The sequence below is a fragment of the Equus asinus genome, chromosome 7 (genome assembly GCF_041296235.1).
Source record: "Equus asinus isolate D_3611 breed Donkey chromosome 7, EquAss-T2T_v2, whole genome shotgun sequence".
NCBI classification, from domain to species: Eukaryota; Metazoa; Chordata; class Mammalia; order Perissodactyla; family Equidae; genus Equus; species Equus asinus.
In genome coordinates this window covers 71570092-71592316 of record NC_091796.1, presented here as the reverse complement: position 1 = coordinate 71592316, position 22225 = coordinate 71570092, and the positions used below count along the sequence as shown (strand labels likewise).

Below are 22225 nucleotides of genomic sequence, written 5' to 3'. Positions count from 1 at the left end.
TCCAAAGTGGCTGTACCATTTTACATTTCCACGACTGATACACAGGGTTCCAATTTATTTGTTCGTTTTAAGTAACGAGCTAAATGGCCTTTGGTTAGCCTCAGTTTCTGCAGGCCTCAGCTTCTTCATCTATAAAATGAAGACATTGGAATGAACAATCTCTAAGGTTTCTTCTAGCAATAAAAGTCCTATGTTGGTCTAATTAAATCAAGTTGCAATTAGGGCCAGAAAGCAGTCTGAATGGTTTGTGAAGCCTGACTTGATATCTTAAATCTGCCTCCTAATTCAAAAAACAAAGTGATCGTTTTTTCAGAGAAAGGGAGCAAAGAGTCTAAAAATCATTTCATGTGCCCAGCTCTCACTGGCGACAGTGGTGGCCGTGTCCTGAGCATCTACTCTGTGCCGAGCACTGTTCCAAGTATCCCCCATGAACGTGCGCAGATGCCAACTGTACGGAAGAGGAAACTGAGGCATGGCAAAATTATGCCATTTGCCCAAGGTCACCCAGCCAGCAAGTGGAAAAGCCACGACTGGCCCTCAGACAGCTCGCTCTGGAGGCAGCTTCCTCACCCCTTGCCCGGGCCTTCCCTCCTCAGCACTTTTCCTCCGGTCTAGGGCGTTCCTAACAGTTTACTTTCTCTTCCTTGATCACACTTCTGCTTAAACATCTCAGCCTTCTGCAAAGAAGAGCTAATTTCCTCAGCTATAGCATTTAAGCTTTTCATTTTCAGGCATGGGGGCTGAAATGTACAAAATTGTCCCAGAAATCCTCTCAGTGAATTATTTTAGTAATTTTATCTGTCACCTTTTCAAATGTTTTCAGAAAATCACTTTGTGAAGGAGGAAGAAACAGAATGCTTATTGTGTTCCTGGTGGCTTACATGTATTCATTCATTTAATCTGGACAATAACCCTATGGCATGGATTTTATTAACTCGATTTTACAAGCAAGGACACTGAGGTTCAGAGAGGGACAGTAGCTCACTGAGGTCACTCAGCTAGAACGTTCAACAGAGCTGGGAGGTAGGCTGCCGCTGGGTGAGGCCCACGCTCCTTCACACAGGGAGTCATCCCACTGAGAACACAGGGGGCCACTTAGGAAAATCAGTGTGAGGTCAGTGACACAGCACGATCTCACATGCTGTCTATCTAGCTGAGCAGCGGGCATTAGAAAGGAGCCAAAATAAAGGGCAACGAGGAGGCTCATGGCTTCCCAGAAGTCAGTCTGCAAGGAAAGGGTGCAACTCAGTCTCTCCTGAAGACTAGATTCTCTTTAGGCATCACAGGCTCTGTTTTCTCTCAGAACAAAGATTGTGGAGGCAGATATTACCGGATAACATATACTCTAGTTACCAAAATATTTTTATATACATCAAAGATACAGCTTAAAGTAATGGGATTTATCTGGCTAAGAAGAAACAGTCTTAATAGTTTCACATGGATCTTAACCTTCTCAGTACCTATTCCAGGTTTTACAGGAATTGGGTAGGGGGATGAGATCTTGGTCCCAGATTTAGTTGGGAAGAATCTTCTCAAGAGGATTCTGAAACACTAGAAAAAGGTTGAAGACTTTTACAGATTTGAAGAAAAAAATTAACTGAAGCAGATGTGGGTGATTTTCAACTCAAATGATGATGTGACCTCTTAAGATTTCTACTGGACCTAGATTCAAAAGGTATGAGGAATGAGAAACACTGAACTGGATTGTCAATTCCTAAATAGAGAACATTAATCTTTCTTGAGGCAGACTGACTTTTATTTCTTACCCTCCATGGTACAAAGCATAACGACTTTAATATACCAAGGCCAACAATGCACGTTTCTTTATGGCTTGAACCAGCATTTTCATTTGAATTATAAACTCTGGGGTCCTTATTTTAAATATTAAAAATGCTAAATCAGCTATAGTAATTGGACTAAATATGTGCACCATGAAGAACCATTAGTATTATGATGGTGGTTGTCGCAGGCTGCAGGGGATTAGCACGCGCCGAGAATCACAAAGAGCCAGATTCTGGACCGTGGAGCTGGGAAAATAATAATGCAAAGTAAGCCAGACTCTGTAGCATGATTAGGTTGTGTTACCATAGATGAGGTCATCAAAGTCAGCAGGGGACAGTGTAAGTGGGCACATTTCCCTTCCAGAAGTTAAGAAACTTCAGGGCATAAATCCACAAACACAAGCCCTTCTCCTTGAAGTTTTTATTCATAAAATTATAAAAGCCACATTCTTGGTTTCTTTAGTCCAAAATTTTTACTAAATATATAACTAAATTGTTCTTATGAAGACACGCTAGATAGGAGACATTTGGTAAAACCCAAAAGTCCTTCACTTTTATTTCTATATGGATCAGCACTTCCTCAATATCAGGAGAGTAGTGGCACCTGAACTTGAGAACCAAATTACGAATTACAATTCACTTCAGCAACGTTTGCCTCAGAAGGACTTGTGTGATTATTCCTCTTTTAGTGACGTGGAGAATTCTCAGGGACAATCATGCCTTCAGCCCAGTAAACAGTGACCTGCATACAAAATGTTCTTGAAATGGCACTGATTATATGACTGGAGATTTCTGAAGAGAGACAAGTCTTTCAATAAGATAGCTAATATTTCCCACATTTAGTTTTTTGTCTCAAATCATTAGAAAGGATATGACTTGAGAAAATAATTCTTTTATCCCATAGATCCTATCCAACAGAGAACGGACTGTTCTGATTTTTCCCTATTTGAAGAACTGACCTTTTATTCATCTTTCTTCCTCCTGTGTATACAGTAGGTGATAATACATGATTTTCAAATTCAACTAACGTGGTTATAGAACTGAGCCAACTTACGTGTGCTTTCTTATTTTCAACATAAAAGCATCAAATCCATGTTTCTTTCTCACTTCAAAATAAGGCTTCTAGCATATGCGTTACATGCACGCAGGAAAGACTTTTCAACGTCATATTACCCCTGCATCTGAATCCTGGGCCTGGCACCTGGCTTGCACAAGGATAACAGGAAAGCAAGAGATCTGCAGAAGTTTGGAGAACCTCTCTTCTCTCCCAGCACTCAGGGAAAGGCCCTTTCGTCCTGCCCCTTGGACAATGCCGACAGAACACAATCAGTATTGTAACGAACTGGGAATGGTGTTCATGTGACCCAGCGCCCTGGTATGTCCTGACTGGATGAAGCAGGAGCATCACTTCACTTACACTAAAGCCATAGGTGCTAGAAATACTTGATAGTTGGCAAACAATGCCATCAACTGCTATTGCCGTTCACCCAGGAATAACTATTGTATAAGAGAGGAAAACAGCCAGGGAGAGCTCTGATTCTTTGATTCTACAGATTAAAATGCAAATTTCGATTGGAGCTGGTAGCTTACCGGTGGGAGGTATTAAAAACACACACACAAGAAGCACATAGAACAAGCCGGTTTGCAGTAGGTTGAAAGATGGCTATGCAAGCCAAACTTACAGATTTCAGGATTCCCGTGGCATCTTCATGGAGCCATGTAGGGTAGACCACTTCATCGTTCAGTATGGCCTCAAAGAGGTCATCTTCGTTCTCTGCCTCAAAGGGCGCGTGACCGCAGAGCATTTCGTAGAGCAGCACGCCCATTGCCCACCAATCTACCGCGGGCCCATACAGCATCTCTTGGAGGATCTGTGCAAAGCGGGCAATATGAGAAGTGCTTCATGCATCTGATTAACAAATGTGTCCTTAATGACTAGGGAAAATGATGGATTAGGAAATAAGGTAAAAACGGAGTTTCCTGTGCTGACATGCATGTTTCATTCTATCTTAGTGAGTGGTCTGTTTTTCCTGTGATCAACTTGGAGGGCTCCTCGTCCAGGAGATCAAACATTTATGGCCTGCTTAGGCCATCGTAATAGCATTTTGGAACTACATCTATGCAGAAGGAAGAGGAGATTGGGCTCACTCACCCATACGGGAAAGATTCAGGAGCTTTCCTTTACTTCTGCTAAATGGGGCTGGGATTAAAGCGCTGGGTGGAGGCAAAGAAGATAGTAAACTAAATAGCCGTGAGTGGCGCACACTTTGTTCTCAATCAGGCCTAAGGCCTAAAGCAACTGCAAAGTTTACAAAAATTTTTTTGACCCAAATTCTTATTTAGAGGGACTGAGGACATTTTCAGCCATCATTCACCCAATGAGCCATGAAGGAGTCTGGAGGCCTCCGCTTTCAGTGCCTCCCATAAAGTCAGAGCACACAAAAGCAGCCCGTGGCATTTCTGATGAGGGTTACTGCAGAGCCTGGATTTCCAAAGCGGCCCAAGCAGCCGCACTCACCTCTGGAGCAATATAGTCAGGTGTGCCACAGAAGGTTGCCGTGGTGACTCCGTTACAGATCCCCTCCTTGCACATCCCGAAGTCGGCCAGTTTACAGTGGCCCTCGTGGTCCAACAGTACATTGTCCAGTTTCAGATCTCTGAAAGAAACAAAGAGCAGCATGTGGTAGGGCAGCCAGGCTGCAGACCATGTACCTGGACAGCTGGCTCAGGGGACGGGTGATCAGACCACAGAGTGGTCATGCGCGGCCGAGCGAGCTCTCTGGACAGACTTCAAAGAGAAAAATTTGTTTGGGTTATCTGGATAAAAAATTTAGATCAACTCTCAAAATCTGCCTCATGGTTCCTAGATGATGGTTCCATATGAATGGAACCACATATAAAAATGCAGGCTGCCCTTTAGAAACTGAGGGCAGAATGTGGCTTTTCTAGGCTTCCCGTTCACCTTGTACCTATAAGCCATCCACCTACCCTGTCCCCATCCTCCACTCTGGCATCTATCTCTGCTCACTGGAGTTCACTTAGTGAACATTCCTGGAGCAAGTGGCCACTGTGTGGAAGGGACTGTGACAGGCATCAAGAGTACAGATAACCTTTCTCCCCAAGGAACTCAAGTGTGACGGGGAGACAAACACTTGCTAGACGGTAAGCTCCACGAAGGAGGGGTCTGGTTGATGTGGTTCACCGTTGTGCCCAGCACAGTGCACTCGATAAATACTTGCTCATTATACATACATCTGGATGGATGTGCACGTCTATATACATACACATCTATAAACACACATGTATGGGAAGGGTGGAAGAGGAGGTTAGGGAGAGAGAAAACTGTTGTACAATAAAAGCGGCATAATGGGAATATAAACCAAGTGCTGTGAGAGAAAAACAAAAAGTAACAATTCCTTCCATTGGGAGGAGAGAGGGACAGTTCCACAGTAGACATAGAAATTGAGCTGGGTCTTAAAGCCTGAGTCAGAGTCTTCCAGGCAGAGAAGGGGTGTGAGGTCACTGTGGGGCCAGTTCACGGGGGGCAGGCGCAGAGGGGTGATATCAGGTGGGCTCAGGAACCCCATGTGGTGAAGTGAGGCTGGAGAAGGGGCCAGCATGGACCACCGGACCATCAAAATGATAGGGCTACAAAGGCAAATTAGGTCCAAACTGTGAAGTGCCCTGAATGCCATACTAAGGAATTCTGTGACCCATTGAATCTCTCTAATGAAGGACTAACACGTTCCTAGCTGGACAGAAAGATCAGCTAGAGGTGGCTGGAACAGTTTCAGGAGATGTTAAGACCTGAACTGGGACAGTAACAAACGGAATGGAAAGTAAGGTGTCAGTTGGCAGTGCTTTGGCGAAAACACAACCAGTAATATGGGCTGATGACCACTTAGAGGTAGACGGGGAAGCAGCAGAAATGATGACTCCTGGGTTTCTGTCTTAGATTCACTGGGTTAGTGGGGACGTTAATAACCAGGAAAAGACAAAACAGGAGTAAGAACAGGTACACAGGGGCATGGGAGATGATGGGGAGCCCAGGACAAAAGCACTTCCCATCCCTTCCCCAACCCCTAGCAGCAGAATCCTCTTAAGGGAAGAGAATTTCCAGCAGCAACAATTCTTGTTTGGTGCAAGGCCTCAGGAAGGCATGAACACAGCCGGACACTGATAAAACTGTCTGCAAATGAAAGCCGGTGCCCTCCTAAAACACCCCCTCCCCAACAGGGGCCTCTAGCACAACGTTTTCCCATTGTCATCAGGTCAGCATTGTTACAGAGGGAGGCCTGTCATCATGGCAGGCTGGGAAAGAGTCCTGCAGACACACACTACTGCCAGCCTCCAGGCTCAGCCTGGAGAGGACCAGGGCGAGAGAAGCAATCTGGCCTATTGGGTGACGCCTTTATGCTTTGCTAAAGGATGACATGCTCAGAGGAGACCACTCGGGCTTATTGGGAAGGAGCAGGCTGCACTGGCAGCAGGGGATGGTAGGTGATTCCTTGACCTGGAGCCATGCAGTCAACTGCTGTGCGGGAGGCTATGCTGTTCTGGGTGATGGTGTCCCCTCACGGCAGCATGTTCACAGTGGCTCCAGCTGACTGCAGTTCTGGAGCTTCACGTGCACAGTGGGCTGTGTTGGGTACGCATGGTTCTGTCCTCCTATCCCTACTTTGAGAATACAGGTCTGTTGGCCCGCTTGGCCCAAGGGAAAAGGCTGGTCTGGTCCAGCCCCAGATCACGTTGCAGCTTGGAGGAGGTAGGTGGTGACAGAACTGGCGAGACTGGTTTCCACACAGTGCCCTGTGAGTTGATACAGCCTGACCTTGCTGGTCTCACAGAGAGCAATCAGTGGAAGACACCCAGGAATGAAAACAAAGCCCTGTTTTCCAGGAATCCCCGATAAGCGAGGTTAAGGCAGCAGAGCTTTCTTGGCCTGGGTCAGCGGGAGCACAGACCAGACCTCCTGTCTGTTCCCGGGTTCCTGGAGGCCGTCTTCCACGTACAAGCGGCGTAAGGTAAAGGTGTGCAGGAAACCTGCGCAGCCACTGCAGAAATGCAAGGCTTCTCCACCTCTAAACCAAACACAGCCTCGGCCCCCCAGTCCGCTCCTGCCCCTCTCCAAGCCGAATCCTACTCCCACACGAGCTACTGTTCTCAGTGGGCTGTGGGCTGTGGGAACTGTTCCCTCACCACACACACAGCATGAGCGAGACTTATTTAACCCACGTGAAGGTGGGTCACAAGAGCCCAGGGTCAGGGGTGAGGATGACTGGGGTTGTGTACACGTGAGGGAGACTACCTCCAGGAGCACAGTCTCTCTCAGTTGTTCTTCCAGAAGTAGCTTCAAACTCGAGGCCCTGTGAGTGCCCGGTTGTCTGGCTCCTCTGGGACTGATGGCAAACATTCCAGGTGGCTGGTTGGCTGGCCAAGGTTAGAGAGATTCTAGTCTGTGGCCCCAGGAGAGACCAAGGCCATGGGGGATGGCTTTATCAGCACCATGCTCTAGCCCAGAGATCCAGGTCCGTGTGGACCTGTGCCCAGAGCACTCTGACTCCCTCCCGTTGCCAAACAAGGTTACTGATTTTCTGAATTCCCCTGAAGCTGTTACGCCTGCTGAGGGTTCCGAAAGGATTTTCTTGGGTCACAGAAACAAGTGCTAACAGACCCCCACAACGGGCTAAAGAGCTGACCTGTGATTGCTCAAGAGAGCTGGTGACTAACACTCCAGGTAAGAGGTTGATTGCTTCTTACTCAGCTGCTGTCACAGGCAGCCGGAATGGTTCAGGGAGAGAAAAGTGGTTTGCGATCAGTTTCGTAAGGTGCTCATCACAATGCCCTCTGCACAGAGGAGTCCTGGAGCACAGCCCCGCCGCTCAGAGACAGAACTGAGCAGCACAAGGGAGGCAATTCATCCTGGTCACGGGATGCCCGGGGGAACGCAGTCAGGTTATATACCTCAATCCTGATTTTTCAGTCTAATTTTAGGCATTCTGAGAACTGTACCAGCCCTGAGGGAAATGCCACTGCTGGTTTCACACCAGGTATTACCTAATAAGACAAAATCCTCAAATTGGAATGCCAAGGGGGTTCAATTAAGAGCATAATATAATCCCAGGCTATCAATTCTACCCTCAGTCCAAATGTCTTACACCTCCACTGTAAGGAAGGTGCTGATGTCCTAGATAGTCAACCCTGCCCCTAGAACACCAGTTCATAGCTCTATGACAGCACACCTGCACTGCATTCCAGAAGGCTCTGTCTGTGCACCTATCTCTCCCTTAGCTGGGGCTGAGCCTTACTCCTTTCCAGTTCTAGCTTGGTCCTGGCAGAAGGGGCTGACCAAAGAGAGAAACAGAAGCATCTCAGATGGACAACAGTGAGCTTCCCTGGTCAAGTCAGAGCCTGTCTCATTTTTAGGTGAAGGAAGGAAGTTCCATGAACCTTGTTCCAAAGTAACTGGACTTATAAAAAGCCATGTGCTTTACACCTTAGAGACAGAATTTGGAGGGAAAAGAAGAATCCTGAAATACACGTTCAAACTCTTTGCTTTAATGAAGCTGGAGGAGGGGAGCAGCTTTAGGAGAAGCCATTCTAAAGCAGAGAGGATCCAACACAATGCTTTCCCCTGGCTTGCACCCAGATGGAAATAGGACATTCAGAGGGTTAGTCAAACAGATCCAAAAGTTACAGAGCCATTTACGGCCATAACCAGCTTCCGCTCTAAGGGTAAATCCTTATCTTCATTAAAAAGAAAACAAAGTAAAAGCAAAAAAAGTCATCCTATGACTCCTGACTTGAATTTGAACTATGCAGAGGTCAGTTGGCTCTGAGTTCCGCAGCCTCCATGCCAACACGTAACCCAGGAGCCAAACTTAACAAGGCTACACAACGAAGATGACAAGTTCATACAGGGCAGAGGCTCAAATCCCAAAATGCCAAATGCACAATTACAGGCTCATCGTTCATTAGGTCATTGGGCACAGGTATTTAATAGCTGTACCTTTGGTCATGCAAGCACAGAAGAGTAGAAAGAGTTATTTTATCCTCCTTGGTTGCCTGAAAGGTACATTGTTCTGGCTGGGTAATCAGGGTTACTTCAAATGCCCACAGAAGTTTCAGAGAAGATTCCAAAGTGGTTGAAAACAAAGAAATTGTATTTATTTTGTTACCACCATGAGCTATTCTGAGAGTCGTAAAACAAACTGACATGAGTCCTACTGCTTAGATCACTGGAATCAGTTACTCTTCCAAAAGAAATAAAGGAAAGTGAGTTGAGAGCTGGCTTCTTGAACAAGAATGAATGTAAGCCTATTCAGTAACTATTTTTAATGTGTTTTAAAAATTTTTACCATGGAAAATTTCAAACATATACAGAAATATAGGGAATCCTTACCAACTCCCGTAGTGATCGCACAGCATCAGCAGCTACCAACGCATGCCCAATCTTGTTTCACTATGCATTTACTCCTTTCCTGATCCATCTTTTTTTTCAGATTTTGAAGCAAATCTAAGACATGAAATCATCTCATCTATAAATATCCTAATATCTGAATCTAAAAGACAATAATTCTTTAATAAAGTATCACTTTGATATTAGTTATCATAAAATATACAGTCAATACACTATTATAAATATATTGCCCTTTGTTTGCTCATTTGGGGGGGGGGGTGTGTGTATCCAGAGAACCTGAAAAAAAGCTTCTGTGGATAATAATAATAATAGTGTCATTAAAAGCTAACATCCAAGGGTTGGCCCGGTGGCACAGTGGTTAAGTGTGCATGTTCCACTTTGGCGGCCCAAGGTTCGCCAATTTGGATCCCAGGTGCAGACATGGCACTGCTTGGGAAGCCATGCTGTGGTAGGCGTCCCACATATAAAATAGAGGAAGATGGGCACGGATGTTAGCTCAGGGCCAGTCTTCCTCAGCAAAAAGAGGAGGATTGGCAGATGTTAGCTCAGGGCTAGTCTTCCCCCCACCAAAAAAAAAAAGCTAACATATATTGATAAGTGCTTTATTCATGTTATTTTATCCTCAAAACAACCCTATTAAGTAGAATCTCCACCAACATCATTTAGTTAGCCAGGTGTAAAGTCAGGATTTGAACTCAGTTCTGCTCACCTCCCTCCAAGGCCTGGGCTCATAACTCACAACAGTAGGCACACGCTCTTCTATGTAGCGATGTCGTGTCCCTGGCAAATCCTCCTGGCAGACTGTTTCCTGAGAGGACTTCACTAATCAAAACCAGAACCATCTGAGAATTAATAAATATCCCAAGACTGAACTATTACAAAAAGATATTTTTGTGCATATCACTATTAAATGCGTTATCAAAATTCTGCAAAAATAATTTTTTTTGCTTTGATTTTTAGCTTGTGCATGGAGACGTTCAACGGATTTTACATAACCCATGAAAGTATAGGAGTAGGGGAATGCATAGCAAATCTCCTTCTAGTGGTAAAATATTCAGAAAATAATTCACGGCCCTCTTCTAAGGAGAGGCTGGGCAAGTGTTAAGAGGTGGCATCTGCCAAGAGAGTGAATTTGGCTTACAATCGTAATTTCAGAACAAAACCATTTAGGGTTGGCTTGTGTTTTGAGTGTCTGGGTTTATATAAACTTGAAATTTTTTCAAAGCAATACTGATTGTATTAAATTTGCAAAAGAATTTTTAAAAGCCACTGAAATAGCAAAAGCCTAAAATTTGGTTTTATTACAAGTTAGAGGTAGTGCCATTCATGTATTACCTACCATCACCCTTCGCCCACCCAACAACACTAAGTATCATCCATGAGCCATGCAATATGCAAGGGGCTCAGACTACTGAAGGAGACAGGAGAGAGGAGGAGCCTGATAGGGCAGGGGCCAGGGAGGAATTCAGTGTTTAGCCAAAGAGGAAAGAGAAACCACTGAAAAGTCTTACAGAGGAGAGGGATGGCATTAATTGGTGATTTTACAACAAGCCTCCAGCTACAACATGGATAACAGATCAGAGGGGATAAGATAGAACATGAAGAGATCGTTGGGAAGCCACTGGAACACCTAGAAAAGAAATGATAGTGGCCTGGACTAGGGTGGGGCAGTAAGGTAAAGAGAACTAGATGGATCGAGAACTATTATGGGGAAAAAGAAATGGCATTTAGTAAGGGAAGGATACAGAGGGTAAAAGGAAAGGAAGTGTGAGCATGTTCTGGGTCACGGAATTTATTTTGGACATTTTGAGCTATTTTTTTAGACATCCAAGTGGAGATGTTTAATAGGCAGCTGAATATACATGGCGAGAACTCAGAAGAAATGCTGGGCTGGGGATATAAAGTTGAGAGTCATTAGCTGGGTGTGGACGAGTTCACTTGGGGAGAGGAAGTGGCAGGAGAAAGAGAGGGCTTGGGACTGAGCCTTGGGAAGAGTACGCTGAGGATAAGACGCCTGGTCTTTTCCACACTGAGACCACAAACATTAGCAAAAATCACAGCCAGAGTTGGTGGCACAGCCAAGTGCCCAGGGGAACAGGGACACGAGTCTTTGCCTCCAGGTGGGCCATCTATAGTCTTGTTAGGGTTTAAAATAATTAGAAAATGCTAACCTTTTATATTCAAAATCATCTAATGGACTCAGTTTCTAAGTTAAACTCTCAGCGTCTGCCACAGGATGTAACCTCTTGTGAGTGTAAACATAACTATTTTATTTTACAAAGATATTTGTTGCTGCATCACACATAAAAGCAAAATTTGGAAACAAACTAAATTATTTATTAATAGGGGAATGGATAAATAAATTATAGTATATCCACAACAGAATTTTATGAAAGATGCTAAAATTTTATGAAGGTATAAAAATGTAGAGAAATGTTTATGATAGAATTTTTTTCTTTTTAAAATTATTTCTTTATTGACTATAAAAATAATATTTTCTTTTCTTTTTTTTTTTGAGGAAGATTAGCCCTGAGCTAACATCTGCTGCCAATCCTCCTATTTTTTGCTGAGGAAGACTGGCCCTGAGCTAACATCCATGCCCATCTTCCTCTACTTTCTATGTGGCATGGCTTGACAAGTGGTGCATATGTCTGCATCCAGGATCTGAACCGGCGAACCCCGGGTGGCCAAAGTGGAATGTGCAAACTCAATTGCTGTGCCACCGGCTGGCCCCTAAAAATAATATTTTCATTATATAAAATTCAATCATTCCTGAGAAAAAATACAGAGAAAACGATGACAGGTTCCTAGTCTTCCAGTCTTATCTTCTTAGTGCTACACTAACACATGTGATAAAGGAACTTGCTTTACTTACTTGACAAATATTTTGGATATATTTCTATGTCCTTTCAATCTGCCTCATTCTCTGTAATTGTTACATAAATTCCATTATAAAGATGTACCATAACTTAACTAGTCCTCTCCATGAACATTTAGGTTGTTTCTAACTTTTTGCAACTTCAAACAATGGAGTAATGAACATTATTTGCACACTTGTAGGAGAGTTTATTTAGGATAAATTTTTAGAAGTAGAAATGTTGTGTTTAAGTGTATAAATTTAAATAGATGTTGAGCAAGTGCTCTCCAAAAAGTTTACACTAATTTATGCTCCCACCAGTTGGGTACAAGAGTATCCATTTGGCTTCCTTATTCAGGTTAGATGTAATCATCCTTATATCCTTGCCAATATGCTAGGGAAAAATGATCTCATTGTTTTAATTTCATTTCTTGATTATTAATGAGATTAAGCTTTAAAAAATACATGTTTAATGGCCATTTGTATTTCTTCCACTGCCTAGTCACATGTTTTACCGATTTTAAAATTTGAGTTATTTTTTCTATTACTTTTTAGAAGTTTATTACACATTATGGATAGCAGTAATTTGTTATATTGGTTGCAAATAATATTGCCCTTTTTTTAAAGTTTTGTTTATGGTAACTTGCATATTTTTTATATAGTCAAATCTATCAATCTTTATAGCTAGTGGGTTTCATGACTTATTTATAGGCTTATATAATTCTAGGTGAAAAAACAGGGTACAAAATTGTATTTTCAATCTTCTCTTAATTATGTTACAATTGGGGGTATTGAGGGAAAGAAGACAGGAGGGACAAAGGAGAGATGGGAAAAGATAAAAGAGAAAGGTTAAAAGTCTATTTCTGGGTGATATATTTATAAATGATTTTTCTTTTCGTTTTTAGTATTTTCTAAATTTCTTATAGGAATTATATATTACTTTGCTAACCAGGAAGAAATCATTAAAATATATGTTTACATATTTTGGCTTTAATAATTTTTTTTGGTTTCTGTACCGTTTAAGCCCGTAATTCCCAAGGAAGACATGTAGGGAAAATGATCCACTGGTAGGAATGGAAAAGCTTTCTTTGGAACCAGTCTGCAAGGCCATGTTGAAAAAAATCAACCTGAACATTTGTGGACTCGGAATTCTGAATCTGTTGTCATAAGCTCATTTTTTACCATTGAAATTACCTGAAGTGTCTACCATATTATATAATTGCTATGGATGGCATTTATATTTTCAACAGCCCCACAACAAGTCCCTGTAGTCTGAACTGAAGTATGAAAATGAGGCTACTACTAAAAGAAGCAACATTGCAAATTACTAAACGAGGTCCTCATGCCATTTCTGCTCGTGAAGTGACATTTTATCTGGTGTTTGTGAGGCTGGCCTATGAGAACATCTGCTTAGGAACAAACACAGTCACGCGTTGTTTAACAGCACGACGCCTTCTGAGAAACAGTCGTCAGGCGACTTCATCATTGTGTGAACATCATAGCGTGTACTCACACAAACCAAGAAGATATCGCCCACTACACACTGAGGCTACGGTACTAATCTTGTGGGACCACCATTGTATGTGTGGTCTCTCATTGACTGAAACGTTGTTATGTGGTGCATGGCTGTATGCGAAACAGAAACATTCATCACTATAAGGTTGAATGCAAAATAACTCATTTTTCTGATGAATGAAGAAAGTCAATAAAACACTTTCCAACCCAGAAAGTGTTACCAAGGCACCTCTGAGGTTCTTTCCCCCTACCCTTTCATATTTCTTCCCCACAGCTACTTGGAATGGGAAATGATCATGAAAATGACTCTGTACAAGGCTGGCTCTTGCAGCCCCTTTCAAACAGGGCCAGGGACTCACAGACTAATGCCCAGAAGCCAGGGGTTGGTCTCCGTCCAGCTCTGGTGTCTGAAGCCCTTGGTATGCAGGCAGCATGTTTCCACTTTCACCACTGTGTACACACAGGACCAACCTAACTTGAGCATAGGGACCAAGAGAGTTCCCCTTGCCTTGTCTTATGGTAGGAAAAAATGTACAAAGAAAACACCCATTGACTCTCTGGACAAATGTAGGAGGGAATGGGTTTGATTAATGTCCACAGTATTCAGATCATACATCTCCTTAGGTCCATCAAATCAATGAGCCATCAAGCTGACAGCTGAGCCTTCTATATATATTTTTTCATTCCACACCCCTCTACTCCCAGGAGGGTTGAAATTCCCTAGCTGAAGTAGCACAGATTTATTTAGCAGCTCCTTACAGTACTTTTATTTTACAGTTGCCAAGAAAACCTCTCTCACTGATTCTCCTTGCCAAAATGCTTCCTACGTGACACCTGGCAGTGTTCAGTGTGCAGATGCACTCAGCAAGGGAAGGCAGGGAGGCAAGATGGGGGTCTCAGACAAAGACACCAAGGAGATGACCGAACCTTTGCGGCTAGGGGCCTCCCAACCATTGGGCCTAGCTCTGACAACACAGCAAGGATGCCGGGGCCAATAGTACACTTGGACTTGACAGTCCAAAGAGGATAAAGTGCTCAACACGCTGAATCCTGCTTAACTCCTCAAGCTCCCCTGGTGCAGACAGCTGAGTGCAGCTGACCCACGGAAAACCACCTGCCCAGGCAGCTGTGCTTCCTGGCCACAGAAAGCCAACAAGAAAATGGAGGTTCTCACACAGCAAGACCATAAACAGGATCAGAGAGTGATGGGGATTCTGAGACCCTGCAAGCTAGGCACAGGATAGGCATGGAGGAGCTCCTTACTGGCTGGCTGCTTGCAGGGCACATGCATGAAGACAAAGGAAGACTTCCAGCAAGGAGGAGTCAGAACATGGTTACCTCTTAAGCAATAAGATGTTACGGACAATTGGGGCAGCTGTGGAGTGGGGATGGGCAGGGGCAGATGGATCCTACTAGGTTTATGTTGGATACACGGCACCTATACCAACAGGTTCATAGAGTGACACTCTGTTAAACATCAGAGGACACACAGCACTAGGTAATGTTAACCATTGTTGTCGCTGTCATTGTTGTTATTAAGTGGATAAATGCTGTGGCTCTTGTCCTTAGAAAGAAAAACCACACAACTGAGCTATCAATACAAATACACAGACCAACAAGTGAGGGGACAATGAGATATCTTAACATTTCTAGCTACAGCTGGTTCCCTCTAAGGAAACCCAGGGCTCTTGTGATGAAGGGCACTAGACCCCGTCAGCACGGAGGCTGGTTCCCGGAAGACATCCCATTGAGAGGAAGTAGGAACATCGTTGCTTTGCCAGGGTTAGAACTTCTCTTTGGCTTGGGGAAAACAAGCAGCAAAGTTGTGGCAGCCATTTGCTGTCCAAGCACGCAGCCTCGCACACTGGGAAAGGGGATGTGGCTACTGCTGTGAGGGGGCGATGAGGAGTGTTTTATGACAGGAAGGACTAGAGTTTATAGCACCAACCTCAGGAAGGGATATACAGGCTGCTTTTGGCAAATAGTTAAACACAAACCATTGCCAGCATTAGTAATGCCTTGCACAACATTGGGGCGTGGGGGGTGCGCTTCTGACTTGAACCAGAACTTTTGGCCACGTCAGCAGGTCTCTCTGGTTATCTGCTACCCCCATCAGAGAGTAAAACTAAGCCATCTAAAGGGAAGTCTGAAAAACCCAAGAGAACACCTGTAGATCAGAACCACTCCCAGGCCCTTGGAATTAAATATGAACCTCACATTTTAATTCTGGACTACAGCTGGCATTACTTTGTTCTCTAATTATGTTTTGCATAAAAAGCCTTACTTTCCTCAGTCAGATTACAAACTCCAAGGGTAGGCCTGGAATATTTCACAGATCATTTCTGGAGTACTGATCACAGGCCAGACACATGATAGCAACACACATCTGAGTCCCTTTCCAAGGAACTTTACTGATCTCCCCCAAATGCTGGGCATGTCACAGCAAAATGTGCCAAAGACATCGAATTGTCCCCTAAGAAATTCCCTTTGGGAGAACTCACTGTTACTTCCTGACCACCCACCCACTCTGTCCCCAGCACTTGGCTTGACAGAGCCCAGGTTTCCCAAGACAAGCATTTAGGTGTTCATTTTTAAATATCTGAGTACTTATGGGTTGAGACGCTGTCCAAAGACTTTCAAATTTTACTCAGTAGTATTCTTCTTAATAAAGATAACCTATTACGTGCAAAAGTAAGAGTCATCCTAACTTCCTAAGATCTTAAAAGTCAACAGAATTCATAAATCATGGAGAGAATTATTTTTTAGCCTGTGTGTCTTATTTTCAGTTTAGAAAGTATCTCCAAACCTGTAGATAAAAGTAGCAGCTGAACACACCTTTTGAGAGGACACTAACATTCTTCTTGCCTAAATGCTGGACTAATCTTGACTCAATAAAGAATGGCTATTTCTCTTTGGTCAATTTCCCCAGCACCTCAGTTTCTCTAATAACACATCAAGGTCACAAGGTGATAGACCTTAATCTAAATAATCACTAACCCTAGATTTCACTCCATAAGTAACCTGCGTCACAACATTGTATGTCCGTATGTACATTACAGAGGCCATTAAAGATCTTTGCAAATATAAGGTTTCATACAGTAATAACAGAAGGGCATATCTTACATTTCCTAGGGAATCGGATTCCTTGTTGATGATCTTAACTGGTAACAAATCCAGAGTGATCAATTCTGGAGACAAAACAAATCTGGACTTGTGGCCAAGAATGGAGTCCTCACACAACACAGAGATAAAGGCCAAGGGCAAATTCTCAACTATGCTCTTCTTCTCAGTCTGCTTCCGTCCCTAACCCCACGTGACCTTGGGAGGTTATTCAACCAATCTCTGTCTGTCTGTCTGTCTGTCTGTCTGATTCCAAAAGGCAGTATAGTGTGAGGTGAAGGGCACAGACTCTGGAACCAGGCTGCCTGGGTTAGAGTCTTGGCCCTGCTATTTACTAGCTGTGCGATCTTGGGCAAGTTACTTAACCACTCATGTTCGTGTCCTTATCATGAAATGCAGATAACAACAGTTCCTGCTTCACGGGAATTATGAGTTATTTAAGTGAATTGCTTAGAACACTGCCTGGAATGCATTAAGTGCTTCAGAAACTGTAGCTATTATTTCCTCATCAACCAAAAAGTAGATAACATTCGCACGGCCTATTGCTTAAAATTTTTACAAGACTCAAAACACAGAATATACACAAACTTTGTAAATTTTAAACAACATTGCTGCTTTGAGTTTTGGGCAGGTAAGTCTATTATATGAAGTGACACATCTGGCTTATAAACTACTCTGTGGGTCATATGGCATGAAGCCAGAGCGGGCTGGTCAGACAATGCCACGGCCTGGCAGCAGGCAGTGAGCAAAATGTCTCAAGAACTGGTTAAGCCTCATTAGCCACAACACCTTTGTCTACTTCACCCATCTTTGCTGAGACCAAATTCGGATGCATTAAGACATAGGAATTGGATCTCTGTTCAGCATCAGCAACCCTGCCCGGCACAATGAGAAAAGGCTGGTTTAAGTTGAAGTTCATCCAGTTCCATCTGGTTTGTCAAATGCTGGGCAGTTCACCACAGGCGACACATTCTTTTAAGCAGAATAAGCTACAGGAGGATGAGAGAAGTCACTAAATCCTGTTGCTATCTATAAAACACTGTGGCTGGAGAAATTTATTTCCATTCTAGAGAAGTGAAATTCTCCAGAAATGAAACACAGAATTACCAGGAAGTGACATGCTATCTGTACCGCACAATGCAATCAAATAAAACTCAACTGGTACAGCCAGTCCTCATTCCCTACCCTCTCCCTGACTAATTGTTGAGGACATAAACATGATAGTGGATATCGGTCTGATACATTCAGTGGTATGATAAAACCAGGCCCTGCAAGACCCCTTTTAGGAGATGCTATTTCCAATTTTTCACTGTTATAAGCAATGCTGTCATAAATGAAGGTATCTTTTTGACATTTCCAAACCTATTAATATTTTTTATCATGTGTTTTCACAAATGAGCAGTAACTCTGGGCACCATGATCACATTCAAGAATCTCCATCGATACCACTGCGCTGGTGTTCGCCTTCCTTTACGAGAGGAAGCCAACAAAGGTCACGGGTAGTCAAAGGAGGGGCAGGCGGGGAGTAGGAATTCCAAAATCCTGCCTCTGGCTGCTGTTATTTTATGATTATTATTTTCCCAAATAAAATGTGATCTCCACGAGGAGAAGTGCCTCCTTGTTTCATTTCTCCATCTTTATATTTTTGAGTTCCCTTTGGTGCCTAACACAGTGCTCTGTGCATAGTAGGTCCCTAATGAGTGGCTGTTAATCTAAACAGCAAGCCCCCTCTCTGCCAGCTGCAGGTGGTCTGGTTCTGAGAGCCCAGTGAGTGTAGGTTAGGGAGGACACCGGGTACCCTGAGGAAGCTGGGTGGATTCCGGTTTGTGCTGGGAGCCTGGCACCCATCTGGGACCTCTGGAGTCAACATGAAGCTGCCACTGCCTGCTGGGATACTGTCTGGGGGATGACCTAGCACCAGAACAGCACCCCAGGAACCTCTCTGCTCTAAACACACTCTCAAGTCTACCCTACTCTAGACATCAATCTTCCAAGACCAGACTAGAACCAAACCAATTCCAAGAGATACCAGAAAGGAGAATTTGCCCTGCTTGGTGACTGCCTCTTCATGTTTGGCTTATAGGTGAGAGCAACCTTTGCTCTTGTAAAAGAAGGGTATTAAAAATTCCATAGATGCCTCAACAGGATTTATGTGAATTTAACTGGATACTACAGGACATGGTGCGCTCTGGGAGTAGCTTCTCTCATTAAGACTGACAATGAGCAGAGAGCACAGAGGTCACGCAGGCTGGCTGGGTGAGCTGGGCAGTGGGGGTGGAGGGGTGTTGGTGAGCAGGCTGGCATCTCGATGCACAGGAACTTTCTGATGGACATCCGTCCCTCTCTTCAGAGGCAGCACACAGGGCTGGGTGGACAAGCTGGGATGCTGGTATTAACTGGTGCACTGCCTGGTCAGTTAGTCAAGGGACAAGAACACTAATCTGAGGCAGAAAGCAAAGCTTCTGGTCTCAGCTCTGTCACCTCTCTTGGCCTCAATTTCCTCATCTGATGATATCCCCTCCCTACTTCTCATGTCCAGTCAATCATTAAAAGCTGACTACTCCTCTTGATTATATTTAGAATTGGATGCCTTCTCTCCACCACACTGCCACACCAATGTTCAGCCCCATCATTTCCCACCTGGATCACTGCATTTTCTAACCAGTCTCTCCACCTTTTGCTCCTCCATTCTCCATGCTGAACCAGTTTTTCCAAAATACAATTCTGATCTTGTCCTTTGAATGTGTGAACCTTTAAGAGGTTCCCATCTGGCTTTAGCACCCATAAAGCACCATCATCAGGCTCTGCCTGTCCCTCCAGCCATATTTTTTGCCTCACTGCTACCCATCTGGTTCAGATCCCCAGATTAGCACTGCGCTCTTCATGGACCTCTCTTCCCTCATGTATGTTCTCCTGTGCTTAAGGCAACACGGCTCAAAGTGGGGTCCACGGACTAGGACTCACTTGCAAACTGCTACTGGCCTGCAATGGAGTAAGTAGCAAATGAATGAATGAATGAATGAAAATGAATGATGAAGTAAGTAGAAAAATTGAGAGTAAGAGTCTGGAAACTTTTATAACTATTTGACAATAATTTTATGTCTGTTGAGTCTTATAATAAAAATTAGGGCCTCTATTTTATGTCTTTTTTTTAGGAAGATTAGTCCTGAGCTAACTGCTGCCAATCCTCCTCTTTTTGCTGAGGAAGACTGGCCCTGAGCTAACATCCAGGCCCATCTTCCTCTACTTTACATGTGGGATGCCTGCCACATCATGGCCTGCCAAGTGGTGCCATGTCCACACCCAGGATCCGAACCGGCGAACCCCAGGCCACGGAGGTGGAATGTGAAAACTTAACCGCTGCGCCACTGGGCTGCCCCCTATTTTATGTCTTTTAAAAATTTCATTTTTCTAGTAATTTACTTTTATAAAAGTATTGTCCTAAATGGACTGAGAAAGAAAAAAGCCCGCGGGTTAGTGGGAGGAGCTGTGGCCAGCACGTTTCTTCCTTCCTCTCCTGGGCTGACGTTCAGCCTCGTGGAAGCCGCTGTGTCTCAGAAGCCTTCTGCCTCCCTTCCTGGGACAAGCTTGGCATCGCTCCTCTGTGCTCCAATGGCATTTGGCACATACATCTCATTACAGCATTTTATAGCACTGACTGTCATGTTAGCTTCCCTGTGGGTCCTTCCCATGCTTTTTTCAGGTCTCGAACCTCAGAACAAGGTGCCTGCACAGGGCCGAGCAGGCAGTTAAGGCTGATTGAATGAGCCCTATGTTTATTACCCTGAACTCTGGCTGCATTCTCTTTGTCCACACCCCTCGAATGTAAAACCCTTTTGGCCTGTGTATCTCCCTCCACTGCCTAGTTGGTGTTCTGTTCACAACAGGTGCTGAGGAAATGAGGAAGAAATGTAAGAACTGCTTTCTGCCACTGGTGGTGAATGCTTTATGCCACCCATCCAGTCACACTGTCCCTTCTCTGGCTCTCAATTTGGTCCCAGAGTTAATATAAGAAAGTTGGGTTTTAGGTACAACAACCGGTGACTAATGTGTGTGCCTGGAGATTGAGCATCCTTATAACTGTGTGGTATTATAACTAGACAAGACAAATCACCCCTGGACAGCTTGCATAAAATGAAAAGGTCAGTCCAGGAAGAAAAGGAACGACGAGATTCCTGAAGTTCTTCATCAAGTTGAAAATCTCATTTGATTATTTTTTTTAAAAGGCATTTCATGGAAAACTCCAAAGCCAGATGGGATAGAATATTAGACAAGAAACAACTTAAAAGCTTAGAAAATCCTTTAAGCCCAAACCAAAGAACATGATTCTCATCATATGGAACTTATTTCTTTTTGGAAGTTGATAAATCAAAAATTTCACTGGGAACCGGCCGGTTGTTCCCCGTGTTTTCCAGAGAAAGCAGTTTGGGAACACATTTCCGGAACCTCAGCCTCTTGGGTTCCATGCCTCGATTCTCCCTCAGAAGCCGTGGAAAAATTCTCTCCCCTCCTCTGTGCTTCAGAGTCCTTTCTGTAAAAAGGGGTGATGCGATCACCTGCCCATTTACAGGATGGAGGGTATGAAATCATCCCAGAGCTTCCTGAGGGCTTCTGCTGTGTAGGTAAGGGAGCCGAGGCTCACCTATGGTTAGAAAAAAACCAGTGAGCCCCAGAGACAGGACAAGTGATCTTATTCCCACTGGAAAAGGTACTCTATTCCTCATACAAATTAAGAAGCAGAGAATCAGCTGATGAAAAACATCAAAACTTAAGATCTGAAAAAAAATGAATTACTTTGAAAATAGAACATTTTGACTGACTGATCCAGGTAATGTACGAACAACAAAGTTCCACTCACTCAGATAATCCCCAGCTTCACCATGAGCTGTAGGGCCATTCCAAACAATGTCTTATCTGCCTATAGAGCCTGGATCCCGTTGATATAGATGTGAACTTGGAATTTTTCATTTAGGTTATGTGACACATTCCTGGCCAGGAAGGTGGTGCTCTCTCTCTTCCTGTAACTTTCCACTGATGCAAATGAGGTCACAAGTGCCAGAAGGCAGCAATGACAGGTCTGTGTGGGCAGAGAATCATGGGCCAAGGCAGAGCACATGCTTTCTCTTCTGCAAGAAGCATTTATACCATCCTGTTGGCACACGTGGGAGAGGCTGTAGGCTTTGTAGTTTGTGCCACAGAGGAGCTAAGACAGCTACAAGCCACTACTCTGAGGATGCCTTCTTTTCTCTCGTGGCTCGGGAGACAAGAAGCTTCTTCCACCTGCTAGGCCCTCAGAGGTCAGGACTCAGGGCCATCACAGAGGTTCTGTCTGTTCTGGGCTGGGAGCTGCCCCAGCAACTCCTGATTCTTGGCTGGCCAGGGCCAAATGTGACAGAGGTGAGTGGCCTGAGGGAGTGGCCTGTCCCAGGAGCATGGAACATGGCCTACCCTCCTAGGAGCAACGTGGTTGGCTCGGGAGCGGGCATTCTAGAGGCAGCTGTTCACCCTGGACGAGGCTCACCTGCCCAGCAG

General features: G+C 44.2%; 1 protein-coding gene across 1 annotated transcript in view; it reads right to left on the bottom strand.

Annotated features, from left to right (window-relative positions):
- Positions 1–22225, bottom strand: part of PRKCH (protein kinase C eta) — a 212454-nt gene that overhangs the window by 17664 nt on the left and 172565 nt on the right. Inside the window, exons 11-12 of the mRNA XM_014868498.3 lie at positions 4300–4438; positions 3464–3652 (exon numbers count right to left, since the gene is read on the bottom strand). Of these exons, the coding sequence (XP_014723984.3) occupies positions 3464–3652; positions 4300–4438 (328 nt within the window). The remainder of the gene's footprint in view (positions 1–3463; positions 3653–4299; positions 4439–22225) is intronic.